The sequence below is a fragment of the Sabethes cyaneus genome, chromosome 1 (assembly GCF_943734655.1).
Source record: "Sabethes cyaneus chromosome 1, idSabCyanKW18_F2, whole genome shotgun sequence".
Classification (NCBI taxonomy): domain Eukaryota; kingdom Metazoa; phylum Arthropoda; class Insecta; order Diptera; family Culicidae; genus Sabethes; species Sabethes cyaneus.
In genome coordinates, this window is record NC_071353.1 from 114,057,965 (window position 1) to 114,081,195 (window position 23,231).

Genomic DNA, 23,231 nt, shown 5'->3' on the forward strand with positions numbered 1-23,231 from the left:
TTTGTTAGGTTTAGTGCCCCATTTAGTTAAAAAAATACGAAAATTGGAACCGAAAAAAGGAAAAAAGAGTGGAGAAATGACTGAAAACGGGAAAGAAAATAGCAAAAAACGAGTAAAAATCCTAAAGAAAAACAGGACTGAAAGTAAGAAAGAATGGACAGGAAACCAAGAAAACCGAAACAATGACACAGGAAACACTGAATAGAAAAAAGGAAAACGAGATAAAAGAGGATAAACGGATGGAAAGTGAACGCAAAACCCAAGAAAATGGTCTTCAAACTAATCAGAGTTTTCAAACTGATTGGCTGGTATATCAAAGCAAAGCAAAGCCTAGGTGCTACATTCCGTTAACGAAACTTGACTTTCTGTTTTTATACGACAGACTTCGCAGCCAGCTGTTAGAGTGCAGGACAACTGCAGGGCCAGTTGCTACGATCCTATTGACTCTAACAGCCTCTCCCAGTCGAGATTCGAACATACGACGACTGGCTTATTAGGCCAGCGTCATACCTCGAAGTCAACTGGGAGGACTGGCTGGTATATTGGTGATAATAACAATCCTACGATTAGTTAGTTTTTCCAGTCTAAAACATTCTTCTTAGAGGGCGAGTGCCCCACCTATTGTTTATGTCTGGGCACACTACTACAGCTCTAGGATTACAAATCCTACCGATAGCCAGTAAAATAACACTTTAAAACAGCAATCAACATTTGCTTCAACCTTTACAGGTCTGTCGCTGCCAGCCAACAGATCCAGCAACAAAAGAACAAGAAAAACTCGCAAACTATGGCAGAGGTCATCCTCACAACCCAGCCGAGCTCCGGCACCGGCACAAACACGACATCGGCCGCCACCTCCACTAACCCCACCGTCATCAAGCTAACCGTGAAGGACGAGGTGAAACCACGCGCGTCGGTACGGACGGTACGGAATAATAGCCTGGAAAGCTACCATCATCACTATCAGTACATTAACATACCGAACATCATCACCTACAAAAGAGGACGTTCAAAAATACCAGCCTCGGCCCGTTTGAGATCCAGCATGACAGCCGATGGTGCCTCGACCGGTACCGGTAAGAAGGACGACCCTGATTCAACAACCATTCAGCTGATACTTAACAAACCTGTGACGCGACGGACTCGAAACTCGGGTGGAGGAACGGCTCCGCCGCAACTGATCGGTACGACAGCTCCCAACACTTCCGTCGCCGTTGTAACGGCGACTGATGACCTAAATGGCAATGGAGGTTAGTATAAATTGAGACAACCCAATATAAAGTTCTATGAAACATGCCTTCATTCCAGTTTCGACCGCATCAATTCCACTCAACGGAGAGGATCGAAAGAACAACAATGGTGACATTAATCTGGAATTGACCTGTCTGGCCGGCAACAGCAGCGTCATCAAACGTAACAAACGATCTCGCAGTAGTACAAAGATAGAGAAAGAAAAACAGGACGAAAAGGGCAGTAAGGTGCTGCGCAAAAACGGTGGAACAGCATCGGGAACGACCGCCAGCGGTATTCCGGTGGCGACGGGTAGTGGTGGTGTGAAAGCGACATCCGAATCGAAGGGAGCTAGTACCGAGAGTATTACCTCGGCAGCCAGCACTCCGACGACCAGCCTGACGCGAAACACCTTCAGCAGTAGCTCGTTAAACCGGAAAGCAGGCGGCGGCGGAGTTTCAACTTCAATGGTTGGAACGAAAATTCCCTCCACCGGCGGAATCGGTGCGCAGGAAAGTTCCTCCGCTACCGGTTCGCTTAAGGTGCGCAAAAAGTGAAACCCCCTAGTTAGCTTGGATGGTTGAACTTTTTGCCGCAATGACGATGGCATTTTATGCGCTAATCCTTGATTAGTGACAGCAATTTTAGGCAACTGAAACATTGTTGGTTGTCATTATGGGAGAGCTAAGGGCTAAGGGAAATGTGCAGAATTGAGTTCTGTGATGTATAACACCGTTTATATTGTATTTTTTCTTATTTTTTTTTTGCAGTTTATTGCTTTGACATATTTTTGGTCAACAAAAATCAAAAATCTATCGCAGTGCGATAATGTTTTATGTACTAAATTGTTACTAAGAGCCGCATGGCCATGCAATAGATTGAGCTACAAAGTTTATTTCCTAGTATTAGGCAGAGCTTTAAATTTGTTATTCTATTCGTTGCTTCCATAGCAAAGCCTTCCCGCGAGCTAACTGGTTCATCGTATTGGGTGTTTCCATCTGAGCCTAACCTAATTAACGTCCGTGCTTTTGGTTTTCTACCGATTCTATTCTGCATGACGTTTGGTGAAAAATAACTCAAATAGTACAGTTTCTTAAGTTATTTAAGTTGTAATCGTAAAATAGTTATACAGCAGTTTACTCCTGGCCATAGTTTTTTTTTGTAATGCGATAAAATGTTTGATGATCATGTTTCCAAATCAGTAAGAAAGCCGAAAAATGTATAACAATTGTAGTAGAATACGGCTACCGCTTAAAATAGACAGTTCACTGTGTAATATCAATTATAACGAAAATGTTGCTTTAAAAACAAAAACATTAAGATTTCATAGTACAAACTTGCTTGTACCCCATTGGTAAAAGAAAAGCTAAATTATTAATTAGGTCTTTAAACAGTCATATAAGTTAAATGGTGCTGTAAAGTGCAATTTCCCTTTCGATTTTAAGCTCGGCAATTGGGACAACCTCTGTTTCGCCACTGAAGAACTAATTTTCCAATGAAATTTTTATCTTTGTCATCTTACTACGAAATTTTGGTTGTTATTAGCGAGCTAAATAACATCCTACACAATTCGTCCAAATGGCAATTAGTGTAAGTTACTGGATTTTGGACATGCATTGTAGTATTGTAGAATTTATTTAGTAGACAATTTAATGTGCTATCCCGTGCACATTTCTTATTAGCTAGAGTTTCGTCGAAGACTACAGAACTCAGTCTTGAGTTCTGGAGTCTTCGGTTTCGTCGATGGCAACGGTTTTCAGGCTAAGGTATTTCGGTATCAGTCGAGTCGACTGATTGAACGATTTCCGGTTGGTTGAACCATCTTGTATCGAGAACAATTTTCTATTGGGTTGTTTCAGTGAGAGGTACCTTTATTCAACCGTCTGCAGTCGTCCGATCTTCACGGTGAAAATGATGGATGATCCTCCGAACAAATGGTGCAGTTCGATCGTCTTCTCCATATTTCATCTCTCACCCACAATCGACGGTGCGCTATGATGGAAACCTATATTATAATGGATAAAATGCTTTACAGTTTATTAGTTTTAAAATATACATCGCCACTTTATTTGGAATTATGGATCAGCAACGATTCGGCTAGTCTGAGTATAAATTACAAAGTATAATTAGCGTTTCTCGATTGGTCGGTTAGCGAATTAGCGGTGCCCAACACGGTTCATAGGTAATCAGACAAATAGTGAGTGGACCGGCGGAAGGTGGCCCCTCAACTATTCAACGATCCATCGAAAAATCGATCAGACCCAATAGGCCGGATAGCTTCTTGAACTTTGGTGTCCTCTGTCTCCACGTCCTCCGATTCGGCGGAACAAAGCGATGGAGTCAAGTTCTCCATAGCTGCCGCCAATTGACTACGCTACGCCAACATGAGCCTCCGTGTCTACCTCTTCTAAACTGTCCCTGCGAATTGAAGTCGGATACCCTCTGCAGATTTCGTTCGCTCCTCTCCTCAAGTCATGTCCGATTCACCTCAGTGTCCTGGCCAGTGTCCACCTAGTGTCAGTAACGATGAAGTTCCGGTTTGGAGATCCAAGTGTGAGTCCCGATTGTGACAAACATTTCAAAGACCCGCATATCTTTCTGACCCGTCCTTGTGTATCAGTCTTGGAACCACCGTCGGTCGTTGTTCGGCTACCAAGATATTGAAAAGCTTCCAATCCCTCATCCTGTCGTCCCATCACCATGAATGTGGATGGGTTGTTAGTATTTTTTGCGGTTTTTGTCTATGACACCTCCTGCCTTAGAGCTGACAGGGAGATAATCAAGTGTGCTCTAATGAATAATTTGACAACTTTAACGATTAGAAACAGTAGCGGTGAAAGTATGCAGCCTTGTCTGAGTTTAGCAATAACCCTCATACGGTCCGACAAGACGCCGTCGTGCAGGATTAGCTTATGTAGGACTGCTTTACGCCTAAGTGCTCTCGAGATATTTTCGTAGTTTAGTCGGTCGAATACTTTTTCGAAATCATCACCAGAACCAACAGAAGGAAGTTCTGAAGCTCGTTGATTAGTTCCAAGATTATATGGTGCGTCGCGATCCATGATCCATGATGATCCATACATGATGAAAAGCCAGCACGGAATCTAGGTTGTTGCCACTGGAGGGTGGCGTCGAGTACTTCGAGGGTGATACAGAGCCACATGATGCCGTGCCAGGCCTCAAATTTAGATAGGTCTTCATTTTTGGGAACTTTCCAGATATTGCTGAAGAACCGTCTTTGTCGATGCCCGGCAAGAGCATGGTGCGGAGTGGAAGAGTAACTGCCTAAGTGGGTAGCTAGTGGGTAGGGGGGCTCCGTAGCCGCAAGGTTACCGAGTCTGCTTTGACAAGCGAGTGGTCGTGGGTTCGAATCTTAGTAGAATCAAGCCATTCGATGTCAAGTGACTTTAGCATGGGTTTATTCTCAGGTCCCTCCATTTACCCTTCCTTCGTGCTGAATTCTATATTTACCCTCTGAAGCCTCTTGACAGTGCAAATGTCCCTCCTATAGTTAAGTGTACTGGTCAGAGGTACGAATGAGTCCTCGCCAGCGACGGCTATAATATGGGATAGTGCTGGCAGCGAGGAATAAGTGGGTAAAGTAGATTAAGCTTTGAAGCACGCATAAAATTTAATAAGCATATCGCTCACTCAATAGCGATTATAGCAAAAAGAAATGCAGTGCAGGTCATACAGCAAACACCCGGGCGATATTACAATAGATCAACTATACTGGTCGCAGTAATGAGTCCACACATGGAAAAAAAAAGTGGGTAGCTTCTAGATTTTCCTTGCCGTTAGAAATGATCCGCTGACACACTGATAATTTGATGATCGCTTCGTTGCCGGGAGAAGTTCTCGTTTTGACGGATAACACGAATCAACTTTGTATACTTTAGTTGTAACACGTGTCTTAAATATTTATAATTATGTTCACGAGATAGAATGATTATGGTATTTGAATGCCTACTGACCGATATGGCATCTGACGTTTAATTATAGACGCAAATGCGCACGAACTGGTGCGCTTGGGTTAGCGGTAACTCACCATTGGCTCACAGCGAATCGACGCTTATCGCTTAGTACTGGTTGGAGTATTCCAACAATACTAACGATATTGTATCAGCGTTCGGTTGAAATGCAGTCTATTTCTGGTGTTCTGCTAGACTCCATACATTTGATTGCTTGAATTGAATTGCTTGAATTTCAGCTAACGACGATACCTTTGAGTCGACGCAACTTATGTGAAGTACTGTGGACTCTACTGCTGGGTTTAGGTTGACCTGTGATACTTGTTCGGTCCAACGATTGCTACGGCCCTTTCTTCCTCCTCAGCAGGGGGTGTTGACCCTGGACCTTGTACCGTCTACAAGAGTCTAGCAGCCCTCTCCAGCTCAGTATATCGTTGACGACCTGCTATCTTACTCAGTGCTGGCTTTCATCTTTCTCCGCTCATTGACCATCCTCCAGTTTTTGACCGTCTGAAATCCATTCCCTGCGGGAACTGCGCACCCTGCTGGTGGTTTCGTTGTCCGTTGTGGCGAAGGCGTTTTTGACGTCGGTCCATTGTTCCTCATCATTATCGCCAGATGGTACTGCTGAGGTTCGGGGTACCTTTCATCTAGGGTTTTTCAGCCGGTGAACATCCTACCGACATTCGTCGTTCGACCCGAGTGGCATGCAGGCGTACCTCATCAATCCTTCTCCGCGTTAGGCGGATGCAGATGTAGTCTATTAGGTTTTCTGTTGGGTTATCTGGAAAACCCCAACAAAATGCTTAATTTCGGTTGGCGATTGAAAAACAAAATACAAAAATACAAACTCGGTAAAACAAATGTTCTTTAAATTCTACGTTTGTTAGGCTTTCTACAAAAATGTGTCGACGTCGACTGGGCAGCCTTATAGCGATTGGCCGAAATCTTAGCCATGCCCGATGAAAAGATGGATGTCGGCATGTTCTTCGGCTCTTTCGTGGCCTTGGCGAACAGTTGCTTCTCTGTTTTGACCATGAAATTATTGGAGTAGATCCTGCGTTTGAGAAACGCACAAAAATTTTATATCAGCTGTAGCTGGGGGACGATGAGACGGTTGCCAGTCTTTGGAACAACGTTTACTTTCAGCCGGTCCACATCCTCCAACGATCTCTTGACATAATGGACCGAGGTTAGGTCCGGAAAAACGCCATGTCCTCCTTTGCAGAATCCTTCTTGATGGAGGCGTCAACTTCCGACAAGTACTTCGTACTGTATATCTCCCCGTTCACCACAAGCCCCGAAGAAAAGAACAGTTGCTTGGACATCCTGTTCTCGCTGATCCTCAGCCATAAAAAGACTAACTTCGAGAATTGCTTACCTCATTGATAGGGGACGAAAAGTACCCGATCCCCTGCCAGCCATTGCCGTTCAGCGTCAAGATCTCGTCATACATTATGACCACGACGTCGCGCTTCGCCGGAAAGAAGTTTTTCATCAACATTTTCAGCCGCTCCTTCTGGGTGATGTTGGTTTGGTTGGTTACTCCGACCTCCCGGTCCAATGCGTGGAGCGATGAGGTCATCTTGCTGTCGGTTTTTCTCTGCCGCTTCTCATGCACCATACGGTTGCGCAGCCATTCGGGAGGCCATTCGACGCTCTCGTCTTTCTCCCTTCTGGAAGGAAATGTAGGATGCTGTATCCGGAGGACACGAAGTTTCTCACGATGTCCAACTTCTTCGCTTCGGAGTATAGCTGGCAGCACGAATTAAGCACCAAGCGTAGTGGCTGGACTGTTTTCGCCAGCTGATAACGCTGTTTTGTGATAAAATCAGTTTTATAATGCATATGTTAAATAGGACGTTCTCGGCCACACTGTTCAGCTGACTGTAAGAACTCTTTCTCCTGCAAGTCACCTACATTCATTTGGGACGTAACGCTGGGTCATCGAAAGGTTTGTCACCCGTGCTCTGCATCTGATGACATTTATCCTATCGCTTATCGGGTCATCATGGCCAGGTGCACACCTCGGCTCGACAAGAATTCAATTCCTTGTTCCCAAGTTGCATTATTACCTCGTGTACCAAAATATAATAAGACTTGCGCGGAATAAAAGAAATTATTCACCGGTGTTAGACTAACGGACGTCATTCAGTCCCAGTATTTCGTGCTTCAGCGGCCAATTGAGCCAAATTTTCTTTTGGTGAAGAGTTAAGTCCATGTTTTCATGCTACAGATTGTAAGAAAGAATCCTGATCGATTCCTATCTTCGTTTTCTGTTACGAATAAGTTGTCAGATGCAGTACCCTGGTAGATGGTAGATGGACACTTGTTATAAAGTAGTTGAACTGACTGTTATCTGACTAATTTCAGTTATTAAGAAGTTAGTATAAGCAAAAGTATCGCACGTGTACTACTTGGGGGACCTAAAGCCCATATCCCGCGAGTGAGGCTTCCGGTGGTCACTCCAAAACAGACGGCGTTTGTTCTCCAGTACGGTCGGTTCTGAGTTACCGTTCTCAAATCCCCTCGAAAACCAGCTGAATGTGCATCATCCTCGACAGCGCACATCCATTGGGCGCCACAGTCTATTTTCCATTTTGCCACCACATATTGAACAGAGAATTTTACGCTCAAAAATCCCGAACTACAAATTACGGGTCTTCAGCTGGCTACGTAATCCGCAAAAAGATCGATTCGCGGCTGCAATTCGTCGTTTTACTTCGCGGCTTACGGCGTTGTCACATGTCACGAGTGTACTAAGGTATATGCACAGACTAACAGACGTAACACTTCGAACAAATTTTCTACCAAAACATCGTTTCAATGACACCTCTAAAACTTGGAAAAAACACTAGCATCACCTAGTGCAGTCTTTGCGCTACGCAAAGCAGCTTGGTATAAATTTAGCAATACTATAAATTTCCTTGTATATTATCTGACAACAGCGCCAGTGCAAGCGAGCGGCGTTCTCGCGCAGCGACTGTTGTTTGAGTCTTGGCTTAAGTGAACATTTGAAATGATCGTTTTTATTGGCGATGGAATGAGGCTTCAGTGTTACGTCTGTTAGTCTGTGGTATATGAATTCCTCCACTACTTCATATCGTTTCCCATCCAGGTCTATCTCGGCACCAACACCATTTGAAATACCACGTTCCCTGCCAGCAAGAATTTACTTCGATTTGGCGGAGTTAGCGGTAACCCCCAATCTCGTTGTTTCCCATTTGAAAGGCCTAAAGACCTTTTTCACTGCTCTACGGTTGATTCCGATGATTTCGACGTCATCCGCAAAACCAAGAAGCATGTGAGATTTCGTGATGAATGCCCTGTTTCTTTCCACTTTTGCGCCTCGTATTGCATCTTCCAAGGCAATGTTGAATAGAAGGCTAGAGAGTGCGTCCCCTTGCTTCAGTCCATCCAACGTCGCCACTAAAGCGGCTGAGGTTTCACCCACTATTCTGACGCATGTTTTTGACCAATCCAGTGTCACACGAATCAGCCGAACCAGTTCTGTCGCAAAATCATGTGCTAGCATTATCTGCCACTGCTCATTTCGTTTGACTGAATCGTACGCCGGCTTAAAGTCAACAAACAGATGATGAGTCTGCAAGTTGTACTCCCGGAGCTTGTTGTTGATGTTGTTGTTATTAGTTTATTAGGACTTTTTAAACATAAGGCGTTCATTCGAGTCCCGAAACTTGTCTAGTAACTAACACAGGTTAGACATCTGAACCATCGTGGAACGACCCTTACGAAAACCAGCTTGGTACTTACCGGCGAAGGACTCCGCTAACGACTTCAGTCTACAGAACAGGATTTTTCTAGTTTGCCAGAAGGGCATCGGGTTAAAAAATCATTGCGACAGTCTTAATGATCGTCTTTTGTGGCAGGATACGGAAGAGCTTTATAAGCAGATTTGAAGGTAGGGGCTTAAGAGTGTCAGAGCTGCTTCCGGGTAACTCTCTCCATTGCATACCCTCGTTGTTAGAGTTACCCTTCGCAATCCGAGTTTCCAACCGAAGTCCATGTTCCGTCGCCTTATTTTTTGCCGATTGTTTCATTTCGTAAATTCTTACACGTTATTTGTAACATATTGTTCTTGGTGGAAGGGTTGTTGGATTTTTCCCAATTTCATGTCTTGTCGGAGGGCCATTACCAGAGGCTGTTCACCCCTCTGTTTGGAGTTCCATGCTGGATAATTGGAGCTTGGAAATCAGAGGCCTATTTTTAAGCCAGTCCTGACATGAATTACAGACTGTCGACAGTTCGTAAAAGAACTCTCGTTGCCGTCAGCATACGGTCTAATTTCTGCCAGGGTTACTTAGAATTCTGATTAATTCACTTTACGTCAATGAGCGAGCCATTGGTTGGTAACCCTGCTGCGGATGAGACGGCGCTTGCTGCCCTCGAATAAGCTTTGTTAAGTTGAGTGTTGGTTGATATAAAACGCACCTTCGAATGGCCAAAGTTTTACGTTCTTTACTATCATTTTATTCAGATAAATAGCAATTTACGAACTAGTAGGCATGTCATCGTTTTCAAAACAAAACATAAAGGCAAGTTTGTAAATGAAAATCAGTAACACAAAACATCTGTGGGTAACGAAGAACTGTTGAATATCTTGCCGAAATCCTGTATACAGAACAACTACACCTTTTGGTACGTATCGGAATAGCAAGCACTAAAAGTATTTTAAAACTTGTCAGCTGGAGAACAGGTTGCTTGCAAGCTTGTATAAATTGTTGCCTCTTTTGTTGTTTTAAAATTGAAATTGAAATTTTTTTAAGTTCTAACCTTTGGTTGTTGGTTATGCCATCTTGAGGAAAGCTAAGATTTCAATAAAACCAGACAATATTTATAGCAATCGTTCACCACAAAACCAAATCATTTTGTATTATATATTAGCTCGAAACTAACAGTGTGCTGCTTGGTGTTTCGTCAAAAATGCTGGTTTCGTTTTATTTTTCATAAGAAATTTTTTTAGGGTTTGTTTTTCTCGTACATGTACCAGGTTTTTGCTGTTAGAAATAAGTTTTACACGTTGTTTTCCCCCATATAATCAAAAATTATAGCAATTTTATGTTTCACTTTATTTATAGCTTCCGATTATGTTTCGAGTAACGTTCATCTCGTGTTAAGAAGAAATCGTGCGCAGAACAAGTCGCGAAGAAAAAAGTCAGTATTCATCATCAAGTTTCGGAAATAAAACATATAAAAAAAACACGTAATCTCTAATAAATATAAATTTTATGGCCTCAGCCATTTTGCGTGGTGCGTTATTCACTATGAAAGACAAACAAAAAATTCGTAAATGCTTATGTACAACGTACTTATTCTTTGAAACAAAAAGAAAACAAAATAAACTCAATGTATTTGAAGTGAAACAATCACATCTAAAAGCCGTGTAGTGAGATTGTTGTTGTTTATAGGTCCTTCACTTTAGATGCCTATCTACGAAATAAGTGAACAATATATATAACTACAAACCGCCATATTATATCATACGATCACGTGGGAGTTGTTGATTAAAACAAAGCGTATATAACAGAAAAAAGTGTAGTATTTAACATCGCTAACGCTGTTTGGTCAGTGAAAGTGATTACGACGGATCATTTGAACCGAAACATTGCAATAAGAATAGCCCTTCGTGTCACATGCAAACACACACACACACAACACAGAAAAACCCCTGGTAAAAGATAACGTAACACAACACAAAGCACTCAAGAACAAAAATGAATCGCACCCACAGACACAAACAACAATATCAATAGACTCTTAGTAAACTGGTAGTGATGTACTAAATAAGGCTTAATGAGATATAACATATAAAAAAGAGAAATTTCTAAATTACTGCGTATATGTAACAAAACTAAACTGCAGATGACATGCATACAAAACTCACAAACGTGTGAAATCACATTATTTTGATGCTTTTGAGAAGGTTGTATGATAGAGGAAGAGTGAGTAAAAAATTAAGAGTGGATTTGATGAAATGAGTACAGAAAAATGCAATCACCCATACATTCAATTCGGTTCGTTCTTAAGCTGTTTGTTACGAAAGAAATACCCACAAAATTCATTTCTCAACCATAACAGCTTCCTTTTATCGCTCCAACGTATTCGGAAACAAATGCCAGTAAAATTGATAAGCAGAAGGATTTGGCGAAGGAAGTCTGACCAGTCGTCGATATATCATAAGGGCATAAGAAATGTCACGCTTGCTTGGCGGGTAACCATGGCGCTCAGGCGGAAGTTTGGGTTTAGGTAAGGGAGATCACAGTGGATCACACAGTGACCGAACTAGCCGATAATGCATCTAGGCAAAAGTGAAGAGGAATGCACATTTGGCAGTGCCAGTTGGAAGGCCAACGCTCCATGATATAAAGACCTCCTCTGATTATTAAATATTGATCTTGGAAAGCTGCTACAAGAATTGGGAGATTTTCTATGAGTACTAACAAACACCTGTTTCCTGGAACAGGTGAAAACTTCGGCGACTGAATCGATAACCATCATTAGAAGCTAAATGCAGGGAGGGATGCAAATAGCACACCTCAAGATTGAAATGTTGATGTCGTGCAAGCGCAAGGAGGTTTTCATTGGGTGGAGACCATCGTATCGTTAGAGAGCACACGATAATTTCAAAGTGCAGGGCGAGGCTAAATTTTAACAGACACGTCGATTGCGGCTGCGAAAAGGTGCCAAAAGCTAGCGAAAAACTTGCTGACAAATACGGGATTCAAAAAGTCAAAACCCGACTGTGAAGATTTCGAGATCATGTGATGGTCCGAATGATGCTGAATTTGTCTACAAACTGCGAAAACAGAGCTCTCCGAAAAACACCCGATTCTGCAGTTTTAAAACTTGTGCAATTCACGAAAAATGCGAATAATTTCTCGGTTCTTATGTCTTTTATTTTTGAAGTGCGTTAATGGTAACCATTCAATTGGTTTCAATTCATTCAATTCAAACGACGAAACGTTCTTGACGAAAACCAAGTAGATATCTCCTGTGCTTGGAGCAGCGATTTCCCACTAAACATGAAGATTTTGAAACGTGCCCGGCAGAGGATTGACTATTCGACTCGACATAGCAATCAACATCAACAATTTCTAAAGGACCCATTAGAGATTACTCGCAAACCTGTAGAATTACTAAAGAAGTACCCTACGTTGTCAGGTAAAATACTCATAGTATATGTTCTACCAAAGCATTTAATGCCTCACCGCTCTCTTGTACCCCCGTGTTGCAGAACGCTGACAGCACTAGAATCAGTACATTCTATCAAAACTTTAGCGGTCTTCGCACAAAAATTGATAACGTCTTTATCTCGGTTTGCGACACGGAATTCAATGTTGTTATCCTCACCAAAACTTGGCTGTATGACCAAATTTGTTCACCTCAGCTATTTGGAATTAGCTACAATATCTATCGTAACGATCGAGATCCCGAAAGCTCTGGGAAAAAGAGAGGTGCTGGTGTACTGATTGTCGTCTCCAACCGTATTAGCTGTTCCAGAACCTCTATAGAGGTGGGATGTGAGATGGAAAAATTGTGGGTTCATATTGCTGGAGACTGTCAAACCATTTGCCTTGGTGTCGTTTACCTTCCTCCTGATATCTCGAGGTCCATTACTGCAATTGAAAAGCATATCAAAAAAAGCAAAGCCTTGGGCTTAAACGTCTTTCTTATAAAGGGTGTCCCACATCAAATTGCACCACGGAAGAAACGCTGTAGAAAATTACCTAATTAACCGATCCTTTTCAAACTTTCAGACAACTAAATATAACTCATTAGTCAGCCTTTGCCATATTTGTTTCATTCAACTTCAATACCATAACCGTATGCTCGCACCTTACGCTTAACTCCACTCCAAAAGTTTTGTACAGCATAGCTGCAGCTTCATCTGTACGGAAATCCACTTTTTCTTCATGTCTTCCTCAGACTTGATCTCCTTGGAATGCTTCCGTAGTACCCGCTTCATAATATGCCAAGGGGCTTAGTTCCGGAGCGTTGGAGGCGTTCATGTCCTTGAGTACGAAAGTGACTCCGTTGGCTTCGTAACACTCCAATACATCCTTTGAATATTGGCACGAAGATAGATTCGCCCAGAAGATCGTAGGGTCCTCGTGTTGCTTCGACAGAGGAAGCAGATGCTTCTGTAGACACTCTTTGAGGTAAATCTGCCCGTTTACAGTCCCGGTAGTCACGAACGGCGCACTCCATTTGTCACATGATGTATTTTTTGGCTAAATCATGTATTTCTCGGCAAACTAGGACAGTTTCTGCATCCTTACTTCCTCCGTAACATCAAACTTGCGCTGGACGGTGAAGCTGCGAGCTGCCGGAAGTCCGCCTTGACGTAAGTCTCGCCATTCATGATGAGAAAGTTGAGGATTTTCCAGGTGCTTGCGCAAAATAAATTCGTGGCGCTGCTTTTCGGGTGACGCCATTTTTTCTAATTTTAGAAAAACTGACCGCGACAAAAATAAAGTGTAAACAATACACTCTAAACTACTTCTACTCAAATTAACGTTGCAGACCGCCGATAGCGCCATTCATACTGTAGTTAGTGCGACGAGGTGACAATCTCAACATTGCATTGTTCCGCAACGCTCGTGGTTGAACATTTATGTTAATCTGTCCCAGCAGCGCGGGGCAGTCAATTCACCCTTTGTAAGCTATCCGCGATAAACAGTGCTCTGGAGCTAGCCCGACGAACACGGAGAGGTTCTAGATCGATCAGTTGACAGCGGCTTTCATAGCTGGGAAGACGGAGCGGGTTTCTCCACGACAATTTTCGCAAAGCGAATCTAAGAAATCGACGCTGAACGGACTCGATTCTTTTGTTGTGCTGTTGTAGTTAGGATTCCAAACAGACGAACAGTATTCCAGAACTGACCGCACCAGCGAACAGTATAGCGATTTGAGGCAGTATATGTCAGAAAAAATTTACGCGATCCTAAAGACAAAGCCTAAGGACCTTGAGGCTTTAGTGACAATATACGAGATATGATGCTTGTACGTTAACTGCGAATCTAAGATAACGCCCAAGTTTTTAATGTGCGAAACACGTTCAATTACTGTAGCCTCGAGCGTATAACCAAATAGGATCGGATGTTTCTTACAGGAAAATGTGATTGCTGAGCACTTCTCCGGGTTCACTATCATACAGTTCATGTCGCGCCAAGTGACAAAGACCTCGAGTTGATTTTGAAGAAAGTGACAGTCGTCAGTCGAGCGGATCCGGATGTGCATTTTAAGATCATCTTCATACGAGAGTCGTGGGCCCTTAATGACCAAATTAACGTCGTTTTGTGCGTATGTTCCCAAAACTAAAGTAAAGCGTAGACCTACGTGGTCAAACCACCGTCTCCGTTTCCTCAAGTGGAAAAGAGCAACTGCATTGAAGAGGTCATTGGCTGGAAAACGGTTGAATAATGCGTACCGTCGGTGCCTTGCGCACTTGTTGGCATACGTCCTCGTGGTACCAGCCGGGATACGAGCAACCTGGAAGTCGGGTAACCAACCTCGATGAAAGCCTAGATCGTATTCTGACAGTGAAGGACGGCTCTTTCGAACTTCCTTGGTCCTCCGGCTAAACAGGGGGTATGTGTAGCAGGCTTTGCGAGCCACCACGAAAAAACTAAAATAGTGAACGAAGAACAAAGAAATTCGGACTGGAACTGGATTCGGAATAGACCCACGCGTCTAAAAAAGGCTATGGAGTGGAAACTCGGGACGTAGAACTGCCGATCTCTCCTGAGACTTACTTACTTATGTGTCCATGGCCACCGGTCCGGCAGAACAAGGGGATGAAATCAGAGATCTCCACTGCTCACGGTTGTCCTCTATGGCTTTTACCTGTCGCCAGGACAGGTTCTCGTCTACAGCCCGGGTGTCGTTGGCTAAGCTGCTTCGCCATGAGCCTCTGGGTCTACCTCTTCTACGGATTCTCTGCAGACCTCGTTCACTCCTTCCCTCAAGGTGTATCCGCTCCACTTCCACCTACGTTCACGAATTTTTGTTGCTATCGGCCGTTGATGACATGGATGATGGAGCTCCTCATTGGATATCCAGTTATCAGGCCACCAGGCTCGAATGATATATCGCAGGCACCGACTTTGGCGATTGCGTTGTCTTTACTGAGACGCACCACGTTTCGCAGGCATGCAGCATTCCGGATATCATTTGAATTAAAAAGTCTGGCCTTAGTTTTCAAAAAGTCGCATAATCCATGCAAAAGGGTTGATTATGCGACCTTCTGAAAACTAAAGCCAGAATTCGGGTTTTCGCACGTAGAGTAATCTGGTTTGAGCGCCAAATGTTTCGCAAACATGCAAAGGCACCCCTGGCCTTCCTGATCCGTGTGGCTATATCAGTCTTGGTACCACCATCGGGCGTTGTCTGGCTACCAAGACATTGAAAGGCGTCTACCTGCTCAACTTGTTGTCCCGCTACTGTGAAGTTGGTGAGATTGTCAGTATTCGCTACCATAGACTTAGTTTTTGCTACATTGCCTGGGAGCTCTCGGAGAGGTCATCTAACTTGCTTTGCATATCGTTTCGGCGTTATGCGAGCAAGACAATGTCGTCGGCTAGGTCGAGGTCATTTAGTTACTCCATTGTCAGAGGATTCCAAGGCAATCCTCGCTTTGGTCTATTGCCAATTGTTGCTACTACTATCTTATCCAGAACGACGAGAAACAGAAGCGGTGATTAAATGCAGCGCTGTCTCACACCAGCAGTAATCGTTATAGGGTCGAACAAGACATCGTTGTGCAAAACCTTGCATGAAAACGCCTCGTACTGAGCCTCGATGAGATAGACTAGCTTATCTGGAACTCCTCTACGCCTAAGTGCGTCCCAGATGTTTTCGTGATTGAGACGGTCGAACGCTTTTTCGAAGTCAACAAGCACCAGCAGAAGCGAGTCCTGGAATTTGTTGATCTGCTTCAATATAATGCGGAGCGTTGTGAAATTGTTTACACAAGATCGGCCAGCACGGATCCAGTTTGCTGCCGCCGGAGAGTAGCGTCGATCTTCTCCTGGATCCGATTGAGGATTACCTTACAGAGTACTTTGAGAGTAGTACAGAGCAACGTGATGCCACGCCAATTACCGCATTCAGTAAGGTCTCCTTTCTCCACTAAACTTGGCAGACATGCTCCTCGAAATAAAGAAATCAGCACTGGGGAGTTGATAAAAAAGAGGCCTTAACAGGGGAGGAGGTCTTAACAGGGAGGGGGGGCTAACTCTAAAACGCCTGGACGGCGCAGTTCTTCATCAAGCACACATGTTCTTGACATAAGGTATGACAAGAGGGGGGGTCCCTAATAAGGGTGTGGGCTGGTGATGGTGGAGATCCAAAAAAGTAAAAGGGGTTTGCTGCAAGTGGATGAGAGATAAGATGGTGGGTAAGGGAGGGGTCCACCGAGGAGGAATATATGGATAAAAGGCTTTGTTTTTCTTTCGTTAGAGAGATTTCCAGGTGCATATTAGCTTACGCGACAGAAGGGGGATGACTGGGAAGGAGCCGACAGTTGTGCTGGGTGACAACTGGGGCACATGGGGGAAAAGAACTGAGTAAGTAGACACATTCAAGTGACGCAAAGGGTTTTGTTTTTTCTGCATTATGAGAATTTTTGTTACAATAACAGATGTACAAGTGTTTGAGGGATAAAGGGGCCCGAGTAAGATCGGGCAATCGGCTAGTAATTAATATAAAACATAATTACTCAGTATCGCCAGATTCTAACGCAATATAGTTGAATTTGTAGCTGTATTCAATTCTTGCGAGACGAAATTAGTGACTAACCATTTTTCAATAGTTCGTAAATACGCTTATGATCTGTTTGTTCTACCATGCATAATACGACAGAGCGAATAGTGAAACTATCGTAAGAAATAGTTACACCGTAATAGCTATAACGTTTTATTGTGTCACTTCCAATTGCAACTTAGCTTATTATGTCAACTTTGCCTTCCCAGATCCACATAATATGGGTTATGTGTCGCCAGAGTGTGCCCAAACTGTTTGCTCCCTCATAAGCCATGATAATGAACTTCCTTTTTGGGTCCCCTTGGTTCAGTCCTTTTCGGTTTGATTTTAAAGTTTATATCGGTAAATAAATATTATGGAATTGAACTTAAAACGTCGGTAGTACATCTAAAAAATGTTTTAAAACTGGAAGCTTTGTGCTAAGGCATAATATTTTTAATATGTCCAACTTGCCCCACTTGACGGACGTGCCGTTATCATTTGGACCCATATATTCAATGCCGTTTGTCAAATTATACATCTAGTTTTCGTAGGTAACTCGTTGATACACTAATTATGTTTACTCACTGTTTGAAACACATGTAGTTTTACCAAAACATCGTTTATATAAAGGTACATCCAACTTACAACGTAAATTGAAAATATCGCCCAACGTTGGAATGGACTTTTATTCATTTTTGGTGTTTGGAAAGCCAGTCTTCTATTTATATAAGAGGCTTATGTCTGTACCGAAAACCAGGTCTCTGACAGGACGGCATAAGAGGCTTATCGGTAACTAAAAACAGGTCCCTGACATGACGTCATGCTTTCGTAGCAATGGGTTGTATTCTCAGTCACCTCACTGGTCGACTGCTGGACTGCTCGGTTGCTCAACTGGTTGACTAGACTACTCGACTGGACTGGTCGATTAGACTACTCGATTTGATTGCTCGACTGAACTGCTTAACTGAACTGCTAGACTGAACTGTTCGATTCGACTGCTCGACTCATCTGCTTGATTGGACAGATCTGCTGCTTGACTTGACTGCTTGACTGAACAGCTCGATTTAACTGCTCGAGTGGACTACTCGACTTAACTACTCGATTCGACTGCTTGACACATTTGCTTGACTTACTACCCGACCCGACTGCTCGACTTAACTGCACGATTGAATTGCTCGACTGGACTGCTCGATTAGACTGCTTAACTAGACCAGAGCTGCCACAAATACAGATATTTATGCAAGCATAAATTTGGGACCCATCAATTATTTCAGTTGCTGTGATATCTGGCTCTACAAATGTTCCTGAATTTTAAAGTAGCCCATAAACTATTTATCTTATTTAAAAGATTAGATCGAGAAAATTAAATACTCCGGAGAAAACGGTAGGGTCCCAAATTTATGCATGCACAAATATCTGTATTTATGGCAGCTCTGAACTAGACAGCATGATTTATCTGTTCGACTAGACTGCACGACTCCACTGTTCGATTCGACGCTCGACTCAACTGCTCGATTCAACTGCTTGATTCCACTGCTCGACTGGACTACTCGAGACGACTACTCGACTCGACTGCTCGAATAAACTGCTTGACTCAACTACTCGATTGGACTAGTCGAATCGGCTGCTCGACTCAACCCGATTGCTCGATTCAACTGCTCCACTAGACTACTCGATTTTATTGCTCGACTCTACTGACAGTTTGATTCAACAGCTCGACCTAACTGCTCGACTTAGCCACTCAACCTCTCAACCTTTGCTCGACTCAACTGCTTGACTTAACTGTTTGATTCGACAGCTCGACTTAACTGCTCGATTCAGCTACTCGACTGGACTACTCGACTGAACTGCTCGACTCAACTGTTCAACTGACCCGCTTGATCCGACTTGCTCGACTAGACTACTCGATTCAACTGCGCGACTAGATTACTCGATTCAACTGCTCGACTGGACTACTTGACTTAGCTGCTCGATTAAACTGCTCGACTCGACTGCTCGGTTCAACTGCATAACTCGCCTGCTCGATTCAACTGCTTGATTCAATTGCTCGACTGGCCTACTCGACTCAACTGCTCGATTCAATTGTTCGACTGGCCTACTCGACTCGACTACTTGACTCAACTACTCGAATAAACCATTGGATTGGACTACTCGGTTCAACTGCTCGAATGAACTGCTCGACTCAACTGTTCGTTTTAATCACTTAACCCGACTGCTTGTCTAAACCATTCGATTCGACTGCTTGACTCAAGTGATCGACTAGACTACTCGATTCAACTACTCGACTGCACTGCTTGATTTAACTGCTCGACTAGACTGCTCGACTTGACTGTTCGACTCGACTGCTCGACCCAACTGCTTGACTCGATTGCTTGATTGGACTGCTCTACTCGCCTGCTCAACTCGATTGCTTGCCGCGATATCATATGGTCGGTGTTAAATCAGACCAGACCAACTCGCAAAATTTTAAAAAATGAGTCAATGATAGCAAACGGTCAAGAATTTTCTAAGCAACATTTTACTCTAATCAAACTACATAAATGTTGCAAACAGCCAAAAGTTTTTATTCAGTTAAATAAAATCCAAAACGACCATAAAAACTATTTGTTTCAGTTTCCGGCTTCTTCTTCTTCTTCAGCATGGAGCCGGGGTGGCTCGTGATGTTTCAAGCACTCGTCTACATTCAACTTGGTCTTGGGCCACACATCGCCAATTTCCTAGTCGTCTCAGAAGTCGCAAATCGCTTTCGACCTGGTCGAGCCATCGTGCACGTTGGGCCCCCCTGTTCCTGGTGCCGGTGGGGTTGTTGAAGAGGACTATTTTCGTCGCACTGTCGTCCGGTATCCTTACGACGTGTCCGGCCCACCGTAGCCTGCTAACTTTCGCTCGATGTACGATGGGAGTCTCCCCAAGCAGTGCCTGTAGCTCGTGATTCATACGCCTCCGCCACTCTCCGCTTTCAATTTGCACTCGGCCAAATATCGTCCGCAGCACTTTCCGCTCGAACACGGCAAGGGCGCGTATGTCCTCCGTGAGCAGCGTCACGGCTTCTAGTCCATAAAGAACTACCGGTCTAATAAAGGTTTTATACATTGTTAGCTTCGTGCGGCGGCGTATGCTTCCTGATCGTAGCGTTTTACGAAGCGCAAATTAGGCCCGATTTCCCGCTTGTTCAGTTTCCGGCTATGACTCTTTTATGTACAACATCTTAGAGCTATATTATGCAATATAAGAACTCAAAGGACTAATACAAAGATTAAACATCTTCGCAAACGCTGGCCAATGGAATGTGGGCCCTATTCTCGCAGTCACTTCACCTCACCTCACTTCTTTCACTTTCCTGTCACCTCACCTAAAGTCACCTCACCTTACCTAACCTCGATTTGTACAGTCACCCAAGTGAGAGGAGTCACCCAGGTGACTGTAAGAATCGCAAATTGTCACCTCACCTAAAAAATTTAGGTGAGGTGACTGTGAGAATAGGGCCCTGTGTCCGCAGTTTTCGGAATTCTGAACAGACATTTATATCTTCCGGATCGTAAGATTCACGCTCTACTAATTATAAATAAACTTTAAGTTTAATGTATGTGTCACAGTTGTATCTTTCATTTCTAGAAAAATTCCGCTCGAGAAAATCAGGTTAAAGTGAGTTATGAACTCCGTTCCCACTTACCCCGTATTCACATTTGCCCCGGGGTACCTTATATGTTAGAGACAAAACAGATTTCATTGTTGGACTCAGCATCTCGAAAAACATAAAATTCACCTAAAATATCTCATTCATTTGAAAAAAAATTTTTTTTTTTGAAACCTGTGACTTGATCCAATTGTATGTATTGCGACATTTGCCTCTATTTAGACTACCCGGATTTACACGATTATCACAGTCGAATCTCGCACACGATTTCGCTCTAGGAAAATGAAGTGAAAAAGGAAAAATAAGTCAACCTCATAAGTTGATTAAACTAAACGCCACTCTAGTGTTAAATTAACAGTGCAAAATGCGGTATGTTTCATTAAATGATTATCTTACTTACTTTTCCTTTACTTTTTCGGCGACAATCCGCTTATCGAATCTATGCCGAATTTAGGAGCCGTCTCCACATTACTCGATCTTGGGCTGCCACTCTCCAGTCGCCCCAAACACCCGCTGTTCTAGCATCCTCGTCAATAGCGCTCATCAACGGGTACGGGGTCTGCCTCGAAGTCGTCGGCCTCTGTCGGGTTCTCTGCTAAATATTGTTTTCGCCGGTCTCTCATCCGGCATCCTTGCAACGTGGCCAGCCCACTGTAGCCTGCCGTATTTTAGTCGTTTCAAAATATCCGCATCTTTGTACACTTGGTATATTTCATGATTCATGCGCCTGCGCCACACTCCTTCGTCTAATATGCCGCCAAGAATTGATCGCAGGATCTTACGCTCGAAAACGCCAAGAGCTCGTCGGTCGCTCTCTTTTAACATTCACGCTTCGTGGCCGTAGAGTACCACCGGGAGAATTAACGTCTTATAGAGCGCGAGTTTTGTACGGAGTTGTAGGTTACGGGACCTCAGCTGGCTACGTAATCCGTAGAAGGTCCTGTTGGCAGCCGCTATCCGCCTTTTTATTTCACGGCTCACATCGTTGTCACATGTCACTAACGTATCAAGGTAAACAAACTCGTCGACCACTTCAAAAGTACCTCCATCTATCACCATCGCAGTTCCAACACCCGAACGGCTACCAGCTATCATGTATTTTGTTTTGGTAGAATTTAGGATAAGCCCTATCCTCGCAGCTTCCTCCTTAAGATGCGTGTACGCTTCTTCCACAGCTCTACGGTTAACTTCGATGATATCGATGTCGTCCGCGAACCCTAGGAGCATATGAGATTTCGTGATGATGGTACCGCTTCTCTGCGCGCCGGCCCTTCGAATAGCACCTTCCAATGCAATGTTGAACAGCAAGTTCGATAGTCCCTCACCTTGCTTCAAACCATCTAACGTCACAAACGAGTCCGATGTCTCACCCGCTATCCTGACGCTTGATTTTGAACCAACAAGGGTAGCACGTATCACCCTAACCAGCTTTGTTGGAAATCCATGTTCAAGCATAATCTGCCACAGCTCGTTTCGTTTAACTGAATCGTACGCCGCCTTGAAGTCTATAAACAGATGATGATTCTGCAAGTTGAATTCCCGGAATTTATCGAGGATCTGTCGCAAGGTGAACATTTGGTCCGTCGTGGAGCGTCCCTCTCGAAATGATTATCACAGTAGTCTAAATAGTCGTAAAAGGGGCAATATGTAAATTGAACTTAATACCTACATGATAAAAAACTACCCCACCAATTTGGTTTTGATAAATAAGATAAAAAGGGAATTGTTAATAAATTTTGTTATTGTAATAATTTGCCATTGCAAATTATTTGAAAAGTTTTTGTCAACCAACACCCCCCCCCCCCTCCCCATAGAAAAATGGCTTGAAAAATCGTGGGGCAAAAATATAATTTGTGCGATATAGGTCAAATTCTTTTTTATAAAATCAATTGTTTGTGGGTTCTACAGTCTAAAGAACTCGAAAAATGGGTGTACGGAACGCTTCCAACACAAAACAAAAAAATTCAAACAAAGGAATTTCTGAAAATCGGCAAAAAATTTCTTTCGATTTTATGTCTGTTTTTGTAGATTTTCGCATGAAAAATAATAACGTACAAGTACACATAAAAAGCAAGAATAAATTTGATTTTCATGTTTAAACTTTAAGTTAAAATGCTTGAAACACATATTTTTGGGAAGGACAAAACTTTTTGAAATACTAGCTGACCCGACAAACTCCGTATTGCCACAAATTAAACTGTGTTGTACATAAATCGTGAATCTCGGATGACCTTTGTCACAATCTTGAGTTTTGCAAGTTTCTGGGGAGTTCATGGGCGATTTAATATACAAATTTTCCTCACAGTAAAGTAGAAAACAACTCCCCTCATTGCTTAGCCTGATGAATTCTCCAATTCTCGGTTGACCATAACGCGGAAGATAGAGTTTTGCAGAATACCATTTCGCGAAATACCGTCAAACGGAGTAACTTGCAACAGTTCTCAACTATGAGTGGCAGTAAAAATTTATCTGTAGTACATTTGAGGACATTTAATTAATACAAAGTTATTAGGTCTAGGATAGAACAATTTCGCATATCGAGAAAAAATATGCTATGAATATTGGCGTAGAATTTTTTAACTAATTTGTTACTAGTAACCCCTTAAACGGGGTAACTTGCAACAAGC

At 43.2% G+C, this 23,231-nt stretch overlaps 1 protein-coding gene across 3 annotated transcripts in view; it reads left to right on the top strand.

Moving 5' to 3' along the window:
• LOC128732944 (uncharacterized) overlaps positions 1 to 11,216 on the top strand; it is a 59,684-nt gene extending 48,468 nt beyond the window's left edge. For all 3 annotated transcript variants that reach the window (XM_053826423.1, XM_053826422.1, XM_053826421.1), the window contains 2 exons: positions 730 to 1,250; positions 1,309 to 11,216. In XM_053826423.1, coding sequence (XP_053682398.1) covers positions 730 to 1,250; positions 1,309 to 1,787 — 1,000 coding nt within the window. In that variant the 3' untranslated portion in view covers positions 1,788 to 11,216. The remainder of the gene's footprint in view (positions 1 to 729; positions 1,251 to 1,308) is intronic.
• Positions 11,217 to 23,231: the final 12,015 nt, after the last annotated feature.